Source organism: Urocampus carinirostris, chromosome 8 (genome assembly GCF_059441175.1).
Source record: "Urocampus carinirostris isolate Australia breed hairy pipefish chromosome 8, RoL_Ucar_1.0, whole genome shotgun sequence".
Lineage (NCBI taxonomy): Eukaryota > Metazoa > Chordata > Actinopteri > Syngnathiformes > Syngnathidae > Urocampus > Urocampus carinirostris.
In genome coordinates this window covers 26,117,653-26,136,114 of record NC_142356.1, presented here as the reverse complement: position 1 = coordinate 26,136,114, position 18,462 = coordinate 26,117,653, and the positions used below count along the sequence as shown (strand labels likewise).

The following is an 18,462-nucleotide window of genomic DNA, read 5'->3' as shown; positions in this document are numbered from 1 at the left end:
AACCTTACAGAAGGTTTTTTTTTGTTTCTGTTAAAAAAAAAACAACGGAAAAACAAAGACTGACGTGTAACATATAGTAAAAAGTGGCCCTTGTTATTTTTTTTTACCAATGTGGTTACTCAAAAATATTTTCACATCATTAATCATGTTGATATCTACTGTACATTGTTTATTGAAAAAATATATATAACAAAACAAAAATTAATGGTGGCCTAGAAAAAAGTACCCCACTAAACCTGTTGTGTCAATGTGTTTGCTATTGTAGTTGTAGCATTGAGCAATGATATTCAAAATATGTTTATCTATCTAATATATATCACGATGTTCGTACGAGTGCTTAAAATCCTTAATGAAATGCTTGAATTTTAATGTTGTGTTTTTAAAAGTTCTTACATTTTTGTTGAAGTGTTTGTAAATGCTTGGAATTCTTGCCATGTTTCTCAGCAGTCTAACTCAATAGACCACGCATTAAATGGAGAAAAATAAAAGGAGTCTGCTTAAAAACGATGCAGACACTGCTCTCTGGTGGCTTAACTTTGCCATTGTATTTCCTCTTGTCTTGTGATTAATGGCAGCTGGCATTAGTTTGTATGGCGTTGTCATGCGAAGCGTCATCGCCCCATATACAAGTAGGACGTAGCCAGAACGGTGTAATTCATGTCAGTTCATACCAGTCGATTGCCAGAAAAAGATTGCGGATCATAAATAGTAAAATCTTCAAAGAAGCCAAAAGTATGTGCAAGATGCAAGATAGCAACTTCATTTTAGTCAACAACAACAAAAAACCTGCAATTGATTGGCACTACACATAGATTGTCCATATTGGGGAAGTAACGAGTCAAATCACTTTTTATGCCAGCAAGTTAAATGGACGAAAACAGTGGCTCCTCATCTGGCCAACAAAAAGAGTGCAATAAAACTAAGCATGCATTTTTGAAATACAATTGCAACCTTTTGAAAAGGTTAAGAAAATACAATTACATGAATACAGTTTAAGTTTGAGTTATTTTTCTCTCTTTACCTCTTTGCTCCATGGCCGATCACACACCCGCCGATTTGCTTTAAAACAGCCACCTGCTTGGTATGTGACGCTGCCCCTTTAAAAGAGGCGGGGGTAAGCCACTCAGTGGCTCTCATCGGAGAGAAAAAAAGCACGCAGTAGACTCAGAGAAATGCGTGTACTTACGTGGAGTCAAGTCAAGTCATTTTTATTTGTATAGCCCTAAATCACAAAGAGTCTCAAAGGGCTTCACAGATTATTACACTATATTACACAGACTATTTTTCAGCCGACGAAAAGAGTAGGGATTTAATTGAGTAACGGCTTCAATGTAGCGTAATGTAGCAGAGTAAGAGTACAGTTTCTTCTTCATAATTCTACTCATGTAAAAGTAAAAAGTATAGTGATTCAAAAGTACTTCCAGAAGTACAAATGTCAAAAAACTTACCCAAGTAATTGTAACGGAGTAAATGTAACTTGTTACTAGCCACCTCTGTTAAAGGTGCTTGAATTTGGCCATGACAAAGGTCTATAAACCCTTTCCCCTTCCTCTTTTTTACTTTATGTACCAAATTCTTTCCTTTAGCATAAACATGTTGAAAAACAACTTCAAATATTTCGAAGGTCCGAACATGACTTAGCGATCTGCAAGTTGCTATATGGACGAATGAGCCAATCCTCACGATGGCGAAACGTCTTTTCACCGGCTCTCTTTAAAGATCGATCCCTCATCTTTTCTAGATATCCGTCTCCTCTTTGTTTAGAAACACAAAGAGCTTCAAGTCATTCATCACCGGGTAAAGCGCTCGTTTATTTAAGGTTGCGGCTTCTTTTGGTTATGCCACTGCACCATTAATCCCGCTAACAAGAGTTGTTGATGTGGATTGTGTCATGCTGCGCGCTTACCATTGTCGTTTGGTTGAAATTGTCTATTTTTAATCCAGCCCGTATGGGGGAATACTGCTGACTGCGAACATCCATCGTGGAGTATCACGGCGAGAACATGCAATTTCATAAATCTTTTTCAAGGAATAGCCACTCAGCATCTCTTTTGTTTAAATACACTTACTTATCTTGAATACTGAACTTAATAACAATTGGGATTTAAGTTCCAAAACCAGATATCAGTATTGGGCTGATACAGATTGATTTAATTCAATGGGTGAGACAAATTTGGTATTGATGCTGAACTTTATCACAATATTCTGATTTTATGAGACAGTCGTAACCCAAGTAAGGTTATGCTTATGACCAAATGCGGGCAGCCAGGAGTAAGCTCAGGAGGTAGAGCGCTTGTCTTGGGATCAAGGGATCCCAGTTCGAATCCCGGCTCATCCGTGTTACATGTCGAAGTGTCCTTGGGTAAGACACTGAACCCCTAATGCCCCCAATAAGCAGGTTAGCGTCTTACATGGCTGCAATACAAGGCCGCTATTGGGAAATGTGGAGCACATTGTAAAGCGCTTTGGAAAGTCATTGACTTTGAAAGCGCTATATAAATGCAGATCAATTTATTTCATTTCATGACAGTGCCCAATACCAAGTGTCAGCTGCCCTCTACTAGCTTTTTTTTATAATCAGGAACTACAAACTAGAAATTATGGAGCAATTAATTGCCAGTTATTTCATGCAATCCAAGCACATCTATGATGGTGGGATTTAAAAGCATTTCTTTAAGAATATCAGCCTTTTTTGTAGCATAGCCTCGCAATATGGTAGCAGTCAGTTAGGTTCAAGAGTTAAGTATTAGTATTAACAAAGTCGAAAACATTTTTTAGAGTTATTACTGTGTAATAATGTAATAATAGTCTGTAGTCTGTACATTCCTTTGAGACTTCCTGTGATTAAGGGCCATACAAATAAACGTGACCAGACTTGTCTTGGTCGTTACCTATTAACAGTGTGATAACATTGTTTAGAGCCGAGAAGGGAGCCAAATCAGAATTTGGTCTAACTATCGCCCTCTGCCTTGAGGCAAAAAATTGTGTGACTCACTTTCTGCAGAAGCTCAGCAAAGTAAAATGTTTCATAGCTATATTTCAATCATATTCACATTATAATGGAAAAATTACTAATTTTGAAAAAGGACAGCCTAAAATTGTGAAGTTAAAGGGAACACCAGAAGCACTGACTAAATATAACCATTTCATATATTTTGAATTGTATTTTGCCATGGGGACCGCCTCATCTGCCTCTCCTGACTGCACGTCACTAGTTGGAACAGTTTTGTTTGCTTTTTATATGCACATTTTAGAGGTTTAGTAGTTAATTGATCAACAAATAACTGACCATCAATTTAAGATTCTAAAATCTAAATATTTAACCCTTTTTTCCCCTATTTATTTGTTGGTTGTTTTTACTTGATAGAAGGTTCTGCGTTGGGTTGTGCTGAATTGAAACACATTTTAGATGACAGAAACTGGCTTTAAAAAGCTATATTTTCAAAACATGTTTTTTGTTTTTTTATTTTTTTATTTAAAATCCCTAATGTTTGCAAGAATTACTTAGTGATAAAAACAATTTTTCTTTAATGGTTTCAACTCGTGTTCTATTTTGAAATGTAGGGATTGAAATACAATCATAATTTGTCCATCCAATTCATCAATAATCTTCAGTAATTGATAGATTTTCCTTATAATTGTTTGTTGCACCTGTAGTCCACTTTGCGTATTAAATTCTACAAAAATAATTATTTTACATTTTGAAACAGGACTGGCATTTTTTCCCTCCACGTTGTCTTATAAACATCTGGATCGCAAGACCAGACAAGTAAAAACAAGCGCTGGAGTGAGCAGTTTGAGGCGTTTATTACGATAAAATAAATGTAGTTGATACAAAATAATATTCTGGGATTGTGAGTACAGTACAAGGCTGGACTGGTTTCACAAATGCGCTTTAAAAATGGCTGACTGTTGTTTACATACTTACCAACGGGGCGTAACACAGAAGTCAGTGGAAAATTCCAAAGGCACCAACTTCACTCCAGTCCTTTGTCAAGACTGAATACTGCAGGTAGTTTGATGAGACTCAAGGCCTCCCTTCTAACAGTAAATCGGAACACCACTTTCAACTAAGTAGAGACTGTATAAAGACTCGATAAATTATTTTAGTAAATAAAACAAGACGTAACTACAAAAATAGCAAAAAACCCCGACTTTAAACCTGGGGTTATGGATGTAGGATTTGAAAAATGGGCTCAAAAAGGATTGATGTTGATTAACCAAATGTTCGAAGGACAGGCATTGAAATCGTTCGAACAACTCCAACAAGAATTTGACCTACCTAGAAATGATTTTTACAAATATTTGCACTAAGGCATTACCTCCAGAAACATGATGAATGGGGGGAAAATATGTAAGGAGCCAACTAAAGTTGAGGAAATTATTAATATACTCAAAAGGACAATCAATAAAGGTCGTTATCTCAAAATTATATAAAGCTCTGCGAATGGATCTCAGTAATGATGACATGGTGGTTAAGGAAAAACGGGAACAAGAAGTTAATGTAGTGATAAAAGACGACGAATGGGAAAAAACTTTGAAAGAGGGACTCAAAATAACCAGCAGCCCCAAATGGAGGGAGTTTGAATGGAAAGTAAAAATGGGATTCTTTTATACACCCTCTATCACTTCAAAATATAAAAATACCTCAAATCTATGTTGGCGTAACCGTGGGAGGGTCGTAGATCTTACGCATATTTTCTGGAATTGTCCTGTAATATTACATTTCTGGAGAAGTATTCAGACAGAAATAAAATTAATTATTGGTTGGGAGTTGCGGTTAGACCCAGTGACCAACGTATTAGGAGTTTTGCCAGAAGAATTATTGACTGGTCAACATAAATATATAGTAAAGGTTTTGCTTCTGGTAGCAAAGAAAATGATCACAGTGTCCTGGCTGAAACCACAACTTCCTGACATAAAACAATGAAGAGACAAATTAAAGCAAATGTACATTATGGAAAAAAAATCACTGCAAGACTTCAAATGAAACTAGATCAATTCGAGAGAAGATGGAAGCTTATCACACCATTTTTACTTGATGTCTAAACACCTCACTTTTTATTGTATTTGTTTTATTAACATTTTGTTGTTGTTGTTTTTTTTGTTTTATTATTTATGGCTATGCCAATTGTATTTATTTTGTGTTTGTGTTGCTGTATGATGGAGGAATCAAACCTTTGTCAAAATGTGTGCGAGAAATAAAAACTTATAAAAAAAAGACTTAATTAAGTACATAAATGCAAATATATGGATCATCATACAGTGCATTAATTACCTCTAAATGATTACCTTGATCAAAATATTGATGTGATTTCAAAGAATGAAAATACAACTGGAAAACTCACACAATGAATCACCGGTATATTTAGTGACCCATTTTATTATTTGAACCATTTTTATGATTGGATTTTATGTCCACCCGTGTTTCAGGAGGTACAACATCTCCTTCCTGAGCATTTATTACCGTCCTGGCATCACAGAAGACCACCCGTTCATCTGCTCAACCGAGCGCGACAACGGCATGCTACGCTGCAGCGACGTACCTCGCCGTCGCGTGGCCGGCACGTCCTGCTTTTTGCCGGCTGAAGATGCCCGTACCGAACGGGCGGCAGCGGGTACCGGGCACGGGCAGTCATGCGTCAACTGGTACCAGTACTACAATGAGTGCCGTGCTGGAGAGTTAAACCCCCACAAGGGTGCCATCAACTTTGATAACATCGGTTATGCCTGGATTGCCATTTTTCAGGTAATTAATGGATACAGTCCTGATTGAGTGACCTTAATGTGGATACAATTCTTATGTAAGAAAAAAAATAATACAAGGATACTGTGAAATATCTGACCTCTAGGTGTCACTGTATTGTGCAGTGCTACGGAAAACAAGTGCTACAAAGCACAAGTAACATTACAAACCACGGAGATTCAAAGTGAGCAAACTGCACCATTTTTCTTTTTTATAAACATTCATTTTTTTTTAAATGCTCGTGTGTGGAGCATTTTGTATTTATTTTACAAAATATGAGGCGACCTAAAGGGAGCTGAGATAATTGTCAGCCATCTTCATACTCACAAACACTACAGCTTTTACACATTAGAATGCCTTTTCTCCTGAAAAACGCCTACTTATTAAAGAAAAAAATCTACCGCTTATACAAATTTAAACAACAACAAAAATCTATATTAAGATATTAAGTCTCTTTCGTGAATAAACCGCTCCAACGATCGCAATAGATATCTGTTTTGGTAAAACTGTTGCTAATTTTAGTTTTAAACGTATAGATTTTTTTTTTATATATATTCTGGAGGTGGATTGTGTCTACCGCTTTTTAATGTAAGAAAGTTTACCTGTATGCATCTTGCTGCTACAAACAAAAAAAACTCACAAAAGGCTGGGCAATAAAAATAATATATGGAAAAGAACTGTGCTTTTGGTCACTTTGGGTCTGTGTAGTTTGTATTCTTTTGCTTCGTAGCACTCGTTTTAGTTAGCACTGCAGATTAAAACGACCTCTAGTGGTCAAATAATACAAACCTTCTCTTAATTGAAAATGGAAAAATAATTGAATCATTTATTATTATGCCTTTTTCTTTTGAATACACAAAAGTTTCATAAATTGTAACATTTTATTTTTAGGGAGTTACAGTTTTTATCCATTAACCAGTTACCGATGTTTTTATTTATTTTCTTTTTTTAATGTTGTCTTTATAAATAGGACGCATGTGTCACACTTACTATCCGTGGGCCAAGCGTGGCCCTCCACGTCATTTGATGTGGCCTGAGAGACAATGCTGGAGAGGCATAAGTTTTAAATATACCCACTGGATGTCATCAAAGCCAGGCGCCATTTGCAAAACACCCGCTGTAACTATATTTTCTGACGACAATTAATCAGCCACCCTGATATTATTTTTCGTAATCAAAAGTCATGGGAGCGCTGTTCAAGACAATAAATAATAATTCAAAAAATGAAAAAAGTACCTGGGTGTCTTTGCAGAAGTTTAAATAAGCTCAGCTCCTTTCCGTAATAGATATTAAATCTAACACCGAAGTAAACATTAAAAAAAAAAACACAGATAATACTAAAACGTAATAAAAGAATACATCATTAAATTAATCTTTTATATCAGTGTTTGTATGCTATGTTAGTCACTTTCAAGTCTGCATGAGTTGTTACGCTACAGTTAAATAAACTGTAGTGGAAATGAATTCAATTGTTGTTTTGCTATTTTTCTTAAAAGTACACAATTGCCACACATTACAAGAGATTAAACATGCGGGGTTCCCCAAAGTTTAATTTTAGGCCCAGTACTTTTTAATTTGTATATATTTCCTCTTGGGAATGTCATCAGAAGACATTGGGGTCAACTTCCATAGTTATGCTAATGACACCCAGCTCTACATTGCCGTGTCCCCTGATGACACATGTCCTATAGATACCCTTTAAAATTGCACATCAGATATCAAGTCATGGATGGCAGAAACTTGCCTACAGCTCAACCAGGGAAAAAAACAGAGGTTTTACTCATTTGTCCTTAGAGTCAGAGAGAGAGAAACTTTTACCAAAACTACAAGATTTAAGACCTTTAAATTACATTAAAAATTTGGGAGTTATTTTTGACTCTGAGCTCAATTTTACTTCCCGTATCAAAAACATAACTAAAATTGTTTTCTATCAAGAATATAGCTATAGTACGCATATCTCTCTCAGGCAAACACGGAGGTACTGATGCATGCTTTTATATATTCTCCTTTTGATTATTGTGATGCCCTGCTCTCTGGTCTTCATAAAAAGAGTACTGCTAGCTTGCATCTACAGTAAACCTCGGATAAGTCGGACTCGCATAAGTCGGATTCTCGGATAAGTCGGACAAATTGCGTGGAACGTTTGTTCTCTAGGCTTTTCTGTAGTATTACACCTCGCATAAGTCGGATTTTATAAGTCGGATCCTCGCCTAAGTCGGATGGATTTTTCCGTACAATTGACCCTTTTTAATGGTTTTCGCCTCTGATAAGTCGGATCGGTATCAGGTCGCCTAGGACATCTCCCAAATGCTCTAAATTTCAGCCTCCAGTGGCAGTAAGCGATGGAATTTTCCGGGAAGATTTTCACTCCTCACAGATTTTCCGGGAAGATTTTCACCCCTCCCAGATTTTCCGGGAAGATTTCTTGATGTGACGTGGCGTTCCGTGATTGGCAGAGGCTATTCATCAAACTCCTCCTCAGTGTTGAATGATAGCACTCTCAATCACAGCACGCGGTCATAGAACAAAGCCTCGTAATCATAATCCCATTGTTTCTTATTACAGTAGTGCTAGCATTCAAATTGAATTTGTGTGAATTTCTTTGGACTTCCTTGCGGTCTGTGCGGTCTACGGTGTGGCGATGGCCTCAAGTTCTAAAACCAAAGGCAGGAGTCTCAAGACTAGAACGTATGAAGAAAAGCTCGCTATCATTGAATTCCAAGAAAAGAATCAGCACATGAAGCAAAAAGACATCGCGGCGAAGTTTGGAATGAGCCCTCAAACTTTGAGCGACATTCTGAAAAGCCAGAAGAAGATAAAAGATATGTGTGCGACAGATTTTAGAGCTCCGACCGCTAAAAGGCAGAGGGTAAATGATCATCCAGATGTCGACAAAGCACTGATTTTGTGGTTCCGTCAAAAATCATCGAGGCCTGAAATCAGAATTGACTGTGGAATGATGCTAATGCAAGCTAACAAATTTCGCCAACAGTTTTCACCGGAATCGGCTGAACTTGCACCAGCGTGGATCGACAGGTTCAAAAAACGATATGGACTTGGGCGGATTACTAAAGCCGGGGAGTCGGGCGGAGTGGATACAGAGGTTGTTGAAGAATGGAAAAGCGGAAAACTGCGAGAAATACTCAAGAATTATGAGCCAAAGGATATTTATAACGCGGACGAGACGGGCCTCTTTTGGCTGCTTTTGCCGGATAATTCCATCGGTTTTATTGGACAATCTCATCACGGTGCGAAACAACCAAAATCTCGACTGACAGTGCTTGTGGGTTCCAATATGGACGGTACTGATAAGTTGCCGTTGCTGGTTATCGGAAAAAGTAAAAAACCGAGAGCCTTTAAAAACGTAGAAGTTCCGGTGCTGTATGAGGCCAACAAGAAGGCTTGGATGCTGTCGTCGTTGTTTGAAGCTTGGCTGAAAAAGTTGGACAGGAGGATGGCGTTCGAAAAGAGGAAGATCGTTATGGTGGTGGATAATTGTCCGGCGCATCCAACCATTGAACTGAACAATATCGAATTGGTGTTTTTACCACCAAATACCACTTCGCACACCCAGCCGATGGACTCGGGTATCATAAAAAACCTGAAGTATTTCTACAGACGTACACTGGCATTGCGAAGACTTGAGGCAACAGATGATAACGCTCCTCCGTTCTCATGGACGATTTTGGACGCAGTAATCGCACTTAAGTCTGCGTGGAAGCGAGTGACTGCCAAGACCATCGAAAACTGTTACCGAAAAGCTGGTTTTGAGAGACCTGCAGAGATCGCTGACGATGTAGGAACCGACGATCAAGTCCGTGACGAATCACCAGAGGTCGTGGAGGACACTTCAGAAGAGGAAGTGACAAACTTCCGGAACATATGGTCGCGACTACGAGACTTGTTTGGAGAGGCAGTTCCAAGTAACCCTGATGATTATCTCTGCGTAGACGACAATGTAGAAACTGTCCAGGAATTAACAGATGAACAAATTGTTGAAGTCGTTCGTGATCCTTCAGCGGAGGAAGGTCTCCTTCGTGACGAGGAGGAGGATGAGCAAATGGACGTTGAAAGACCGCCCCCGAAACTCAACGACGCCTACAGTGCACTGCGCACTTTGAGGTATTACGGCCTTGCTGCATGCCCAGAACTCGAAGACCTTGCCGATCAGATGGAGACGTTGCTGCTGAAACAATCCCAGTTATCTATGCAACAAACCAAAATTACAGACTTTTTCAAATGAGTACAATGTAACTCCGAACCTAACAGACTTACGAATCTAACGGACGATGAATCGTACGGATAAAATTACATAACCAGTTCATATACAGTGTATTATTAACCATAGTTCATATCAACCATGTTCATGTTCATTTTAAGAACTTTTTTGATAATAAATCACGTTCATGTTACAAGATATCATTGCTTGGTATTTCATTTTACATATACAAGTATGCACTTTTCTAAGAGTTAAATTTCTTCTTAGTTCGAAATTTTGCGACCTCGGATAAGTCGGATCCTCGGATAAGTCGGATGAAAATGACCGGTCCATCTGGATCCGACTTATCCGAGGTTTACTGTATTAAAAAACTCAGCAGCACGGGGGCTTATGGGTGTCTTGTTGAATGCTGAATGCTTTTCTGCAGCACTTTGAATGGCAATTTTTTCCCTGAAAAGTGCTTTACAAATAAATTTGATTTTATTTGAATAAATCTTAGTGAAGGAAAACAATATTGAGTAAAAAAAAAAAACATAATTGCTTTATCATCAAATCCTACATCCCTAAATACAAGTTTAGTTGCGAGCCTCTGAAAAGACCCCCAGCCCTGCAGCTCAGGCACACTTCTGATGCCATTAATTTACTACTCCGGCTCTGATGTGTGAGTGTGTGTGAAGTACATTGTAAAGCGCTTTGGGAGGTGTTCAGGGACTGGTTAAAAGTGCCAAGGAAATGCAGTCCATTTATCATTTATCAAAGAGTTTTCCAGCATGTGGCCCCCAATCTAAAATTAGTTTTGATAGGGCACAACATGTATTTCTTTGTCCTTTCTGGAACTGTACATTCAGTTATCCATCGATTACAAATGAAGCTGGGCCTCGACTGACATTTGAATGCACGTGTATGCGTCTGTGTGCTCTGTCAGGTGATTACTCTGGAAGGCTGGGTGGACATCATGTATTACGTCATGGATGCCCACTCCTTCTACAACTTCATCTACTTCATCTTCCTCATCATAGTAAGAACACACACATGCACACAATACACACACTCCATCCCAGGTACTCAAGACATGAAGTATCTGACAAGCTGAACGTGTCGCAGGCTCTACTTTGTGCGGCGTAAGCTTATTGCCGCTGCTGCATGTCATATCAAACAAAAGAGGCTTAGTATTGCAGAACGTTTGATGTCTTTCATGAAGCCTTTCGCTCTTCCGAGCAGACGCGCCGCCTCGCAACAGGAAGCAAAGGAGAGAAAAGACATACCGAGGATTTATTTTCACATTTTTTGTTTACTATACCTTGCATGCATTTCTGCTCAAGTGGTCACCGCAGCCAAATAGACCTCTACATCATTACCTATATTTAAAATGTATTCATATAATACATGGTTGTTGAAAGATTTTCTTTCAATTGCCTCGATAAGCAGAGAACATAAAGAATGTGAGAGCCACTTTGAATTTTTTTTTCACCTTTCATTTATCAAGCACACAAAGATCGTCAATTGGGGCGGCAGTAGCTCAGGAGGTAGAGCGATCGTTTTAGGATTAAGGGATCCCAGTTCGAATCCCGGCTTGTCCGTGTTACATGTCGAAGTGTCCTTGGGTAAGACACTGAACCCCCAATACCCCCAATAAGCAGGTTAGCGCCTTACATGGCTGCACAGATCACGGCCGCTATTGAGAAATGTGAAGCACAATGTAAAGCGCTTTGGGAAGTCATTGACTTGAAAAGCACTATATAAATGCAGATCATTTCATTTCATTTCAATTGAACAATTGCATGTTTATTCTTTTCACAAAATTTGACATTTTATGATAGAAAACCTTTCCTCGAGGGAGGTCAAATGATGCACACTGTCCCTTTAAGAGTGCATTTAGAAAATAATAAATCAAATAAAGTAAAAACCTTGCACATCATTTTTCTGGTTGTAGTACAGACGCTGCCCTACTTACGGACGATCGTTCGTTAGTTGCTTCAGTGCTATATTTTGTATGTGTAAGTCTTGTATAAGTAACCAGTATTGTTTTGAAACTGAAAAATAAACGTTTGATAAAATAATATGCTCTATAATGTTACAAAGCAGGCAGAATGATAAAGCATAGTACTGAAAAACAAAGCTACACATTAGGCATTGACATTCTGTGGTCTGTGAAGCCCTTTACGACACCTTGTGATTATGGGCTATACAAATAAACATAACTTGACTTGATTATAAAGATCAATAAAGTTAAGTTTAATCCCTTTTTGGAAGAGTAAGGCGACTTCCTCCTCCGTGGCAAAAAGATGACGAAAAAAAAAGCCATCTAACCATTTTCTCAACCGCATCAAGCTTTCTTATTCCACTTTTGTTTCAAAAGAAACGGCCTGCCTCTTCTTTACACTTTACACCAACCATATCGAATGAATGCACAAGATATTAAACAAAAAAAATGTCAAATTTCTTAGCGCGTTAGAGATACAGTACATGGAGTACAGTATGTTTACACACGAAGTAGGGAGTATAAGCCACACGTCTGTAGCGGCGGAAAGAAGCACTATAGTAATGTCCTCTACTCGGAAAGAGGTGCACACAATACAAAATCTAACTTTCAGCAATGTCTGGATATTTTTCGACGTCCCGAAAAAAATGTTCGTTTCTACCGTTTTATATAAGTCGAATGGGCTTAAATAGGGGAGCGTCTTTAATCTTTTAATTTTACAAGAAAAAAGGTAACAATAGGTATAGAAAAAAATATTTAGTTCGATCATCGTAAAATGGGCAAAAACAAGATAATGTATAGTTACATTTAAAAAAAACTGATTAAAATTATATGAAAATCCTAAATCACTGGAAATTTATTAACCAAAATGAATAACTTGTATTACCACCTGAGCCGAATGAGGCTGGACAAAAAGGAATAAAGGAAAAATTGTGCTTCATTGTCACTTTTAGTCTCCTTAGTTTGTGTCTTCCCGTGTGCTGTGTTGCACTCGTTTTCAGCTTCACGACGCAATATAGCGACGTCTCTTGGTCAAAATCTACTCACTGCTCTTTTTAAATGAGCAAAACTGTCTAGCAGATGATTGATAATTTTGCTCATTTTATGAGACTCTATCAAGATAGGGAAAAAAAATAAAAATGAATAACTCAATCCATCATCATGTCACGGTTACTCATTACACTCACTTGTGCCCGCTCGTTTGGCACCAGCTAATGCTGGTTATCGGATTGGATCGCCCTCCTATTTAATGTCAGTGCTCTCACTCGCCCTTTGTCAGTCCGGCAACGAACCTCTACACCAGCAAGACATGTGTTTTGACTCCCTCCGGTTTCCTGCTTTTGTATCTTGTCCTGTATTGATCGCCCAATATCGGGTATCGTTCCCGTCTATTTTGTCCTGTTTGATACCTTGCTACAATCTCCAGTATCGGGTATCGTTCCCGACCTGTCCGCTATCAACCCCGCCTGTCCGGTATCTGCTCGTGTATGTGGTATTGATCTCGTCGGCCTCTGGTTTTCTGTTGTTCCACGCCAGACTTCTGCTTTTCTTCTTCCGCCCAGCAATCGCCGAATCACTGGCGTTTGTGTTAACGTGCATGACTGCCACATTCCTGTAAAATAAAGCTTGTGTGAGAAATGTCACACGTCTTGGTCCTCCTCCTGTTCTGGTTCTGACACATCAGACAATTTTGCCATTTTTCTAGTTTCCTTTTTATTTGAGAAACAATGTAAGATATCTTAAAATTCAATGAAATATTTAAATTAAATGTAAACATTTAACATTTTTTTTAAAATGAGCCAAATTGTCATCCAATGGGCTAAGGATCTATGTATTTTATTCAATGTATCCATCTAAAAAAATGCACCTTAAAGGGACAATATTTAAGTCAAGTAAAGTCATGTTTAATATTTCAACGCTAGATATCGCTGTTTCTTGGAGTGCAAACCGAGTACTAAAACGCAACAGGGTGATTACAGACTACTGAGACTCAAAGTGACCATTTTGCTTCTCATTTCTTTGCCGAGCCATTCACAAGGTTTTAGTTTTTTGAGGTACCTGTAGCAGCAAGATGGCGACAACCATGTCAGCGCCCTCTAGGTGAGCCTCATGTTATGTAAAATCAAAACGCTCAGCACAGTAAGATCAAATCAAGTTAGATTCTGCTGGCTTTTCAGGAGGCAACACTAGTTAGTCTTTTCAAGTCTTAATGAATTGACTAATGTAGTATTGGAATAGTTGGATTGGAATAATTGGAAACAACTATAACGCGAGATTTCTTAAAAAATATCTTTAATGACATAATACTAACATTTCTGGATTTATTTATTACAATACAGAACTGTATTTAATCACACTTTTCATTGAATGTACATTTTTGGCCAAAAGATTGACTGTTACATTCAAATTATTCATACATTGTTTTAATATAACACAAACGCAGTTAAGAGACCCAAAAGACTGTCTTTCTTTGTGACTTTTCCTCTTCCTTTTCTTTTACCCTTTTTTCTTGATTTTTTTTGTAGCTAAATACAATCAACCTTCAGGGGATACCTTTACCGAATTGAGGGAAGGTTGTGACCTTGTATATGAAACGAGTATTAATAACGTGTTACAGTACTCGGTATGCAGAAGTTATTGTGTTCCAAGATTGCATTCCGTTGTAATGCTTAAGACACACGAGAGGTAAGATCTTAGACCCGGGCCTGAATGGAATTTTCAGGTCGGGTCGGTCTAAAATTGTCAATCATTACATCGTGTTGGAGTCAGGCCGGGCTTCTCTCGTTGATTTCTTTTTTCGATTATCCATGGTTGTTCTCAGTTTATTTTTCTTTGTGGAGGATCCGCCCAGTGGCTTCCTTCCCCCTTTTGCGCAATGCAGGTCTTGTCCACACGCGTGGCGTGCATCCGTCATAGTTCTTAGTTTATTTTTCTTTATGGTGGATCCGTGTGGAAGATTTTGTCCCCCTTTTGCAAAACATAGCTCTCGTCCTAGTGGTGGTGCACATCCGTCATAGTTCTTAGTTTGTTTTTCTCTGTGGGAAATCCGGCAGCGGATTCTTTTCCCCTTTTGTGCAACGCATCCGTTTCCATGCGGTTGGCTTGCCGTGTCCCAGTCCGCGGGCTGGGTTGCCCAAAAGGGGGACAAAATCTATTGCAGTGATCCTAAACTAATAACAATTACGGGTAGATAATCTTTAAAAAACTCAGCGAGAAAGAAGCCATCCTTCTACTCCTTCTCACAAAAAAGAGTCTTTACATATAAAATTTAAAAATCTGCTTAGGGCTCCGTCCCTCAAATCATGTTAATTTGTCGGCCTCGGGCTAGTTCGGGCTTCAATACCTGCGGGTTGGGTCGGGCTGGATCTTATAGGCCCGATAGTACCTCTAGTCCAGGGGTGGCGAACAAGTTTGACACAAAGAGCCAAAATTTTTAACTGTGAGGGTCAAAGAACCACACCACGCACTTGAGACTTTCTTTTCACCTGGCTTTTCAAGGTGCTCAATTTTTGCTTGCGTAGTTCAGTACTTTTGGCGAATTCCGTGTCAATATTAGCATGGGCTGTGCTAAAATGACGCTGAAGATTTGAAGTCTTGAAATGGGATATCGTGGTACTGCATGATAATCAGAGTGATTTGTCATTCCGTTCAACAAAAAAGTAGTCCTGAAATGCCCTGTGTTCATCTTCATATTTCCGTTTCGCTTTGCATTTTGCCATTTTGACCATGAGGGTAACAGTCTGCACGCTCATGAAATGTTTACTTAATTTCCCGCCATTAGACGTAACCTACGCAGATGATTGGGAGTCCGTTATGTGTCCGGAGCATCATAAAAACAACAAATCTGCCTAATTGATTTCAAAATATTATTTATTATTTGTTATTAACTCTGATGGATTTAAGTGTGATTTAAGAGGGGAAAAAACTAAACATGAAAAGAGGCAAAGAACCACAGTATATAGAAAATATGATGAGGCAAAGAGCCGCATTCTTATTGGCCAAGCTCTAGAGCCGCGTGTTCGCCACCCCTACTCTAGTCCCTAAACTATTAAAAAGTAAGAGTACTCACTGCACATGACTTGCTTTCCTGTTTAACAAATAACAATTTTATATGTATTTTTGTCCTTCCCAGGTGGGCTCCTTTTTCATGATCAACCTGTGCCTGGTGGTCATTGCCACTCAGTTCTCTGAGACTAAGCAGCGCGAGCACGCCCTGATGAAGTCGGAGCAGCGCGCCCGTCAGCTCCACCAATCGACTTCCACGCTGGCCAGCGACAGCCAACCAGGAAGCTGCTACGAGGAGATCATCCGTTACCTGGCGCACCTTGGCCGCAAGGCGTGGCGCCGGCTGTCTCGGCTTGCCGCCCGATGGGCTGCCGGCCTGCTTTGCTTTTGCGCTCGTCGTCGTGAACGAAATATCGCCGAAGTCAACGGGCTGGCGAATCGGCATTCCGGCCATGTTTCTGGCGACCTGACGCACCTCCATCAGATGTATCACCAGCGCCATCCGCCGCCCCCGCCACCGGAAGGTCGGCTCAGTAACGGAGGATTTAATTACCCCGTCATATCTCCACTCCTCTCTCACCATGATGGGAGGAGTCCGTATCACAAGTCAGTCGTAGCCACGGATACTTTCAACAGGCAGCTGGGAGACGGTGAGATGAGTTGGAGTATTTTTTCTGGGTTACTTCATTTTTGTCACAGCGAGCTTCTCAGGAGTAGGGATGGGCAATTACCGATACAATTTGCAGGTCAATATCAAACAATATTTTGCTATACAGTGGAACCTTGGTTTTCGAACGCCTCTCAGTTCAAACAAATCGGTGTTCGACCCAAAATTTCAAGAAATTCTTGCTTCGCTGTTCGGTCAAAAAATCGGAGTTTGAACGCCGGTACGCTAGGGTGCGATGCTGAGCGGCGTACAGGTGTAGATCGTGTAGATAGCCCCCACCCCTCGTGACCAACTGTTATCACGTGCGCACTTGCTTCTTTTCGCTTTTGCTTTTAATATCGGTGAACGGAGTGTTTTAGCCCCTAATTATGCCTCCGAAGAAGGTCGGTGCAAGCAGGACGGGTGAAAAAAGAAAAGTTGTTCGTGCAACTATTGCCTTTAAGAAAGACATAATGGCTAAATATGAAAGAGGTGTGCGAGTTTCCGATCTTGCTATACATACAGCATGGCTTCTGCTGACGACCACAAAGGTAAGAAATCATATTCATAATTCTTTTCTTTATCCTTTTTTTTGTTTTTACACGTTCATGTTTCATACGAAAGATTACGCAAACATGATAATGCGAACGTACGATTAGCCTGGGTTAGCTTTGTGATTACGTTGAACATTCAGGGTGTTGGAACTGAGGCCAAAATTCAGGGTGTTGGAACGGCGCCCCTTTTCCAATGAACCGCTCACAACTTGTTGTGGACACCCGGGTGCCAAAGGACTTGTAAACGACCTGATATTTTTATTTTTACACGTTCATGTTAGCGTAATCTTTCGTACGGAAGATTACGATAACGCGAACGTACGATTAGCCTGGGTTAGCTTCATGTTTACATTAAACATTCATGGTAAACGTTCAGGGTGTTGGAACGTATTAAAACGATTTACATTATTTTAATGGGAAAAATGATTTCGGTGATTGAACAAATCGGTTTTCGAACAGGGTTCTGGAACGGATTATGTTCGAGAACCGAGGTTCCGCTGTATCTGTATTTATGACGGAAATTGACAGGACATCTAGCCATGATTTTGGCGATATAATTAGGAACTGAAGGTTTTCCGACAGAGTAATTCTATTGTGTTTTTCATTGTATATAGACCATAAATTCCAGGCTACAGAGCGCACCTGATCAAAAGTCGCTTGCGTAAACATAAGGACGAAACTCAACTTTGTTTTTCGTTCAAGCCGCATCGGATTTTAAACCTTAGGCTTAAACAGCCAGAAAATCATCTCATTCACGTCCATTTCTTCCATTTTAAAAAAATCAGTGGGAAAATGTCTAGAAGAGAAAAGTAACACATTGTGCCACGATTAAGCTGCTGTCAATCTCAATCAACTGGCGCAGCAGCCAACGTTAATTACAGGAGTGCGACAAAAATTATTATACGTAAATGCTTAAAATCTTTCTAACAAGTAGTATTGCTGATTGAATATTTTACTGTGGTACCAGGTGACTAATCATCAGGTATAATCTTTTTTTATCGGGCCGAAATCTGTAACGTCACATAAGGCTGTCCGATTAATCGGATAACTGTCAGCCCAATAATTATCGTGTACCCCTCTTTAGTTAGTAACTTGTGTCAGCATATATAATGATTTTTTTTTTTTTAATGTAGCAATACTTGGTCTCCTCTCTTTCTCTCCCTCTGTCATGTGCGCAAAGGATGGGAGAGCTTAAGATCAGTCGCAAGGCACAGCAAGTGCAGAGCTTGTTGTGATTTTACAGGTACTGAATTTTAGTCAATACAATACATTGAGTTTTGTTTTGGGAATGTTTGTGTCTCACTTCTGCAT

General features: G+C 39.3%; 1 protein-coding gene across 1 annotated transcript in view; it reads left to right on the top strand.

Annotated features, from left to right (window-relative positions):
• LOC148361447 (voltage-dependent T-type calcium channel subunit alpha-1H-like) overlaps nt 1-18,462 on the top strand; it is a 161,558-nt gene that overhangs the window by 65,998 nt on the left and 77,098 nt on the right. The window contains exons 7-9 of the mRNA XM_088342125.1: nt 5,434-5,749; nt 10,891-10,983; nt 16,079-16,601. Coding sequence (XP_088198251.1) covers nt 5,434-5,749; nt 10,891-10,983; nt 16,079-16,601 — 932 coding nt within the window. The remainder of the gene's footprint in view (nt 1-5,433; nt 5,750-10,890; nt 10,984-16,078; nt 16,602-18,462) is intronic.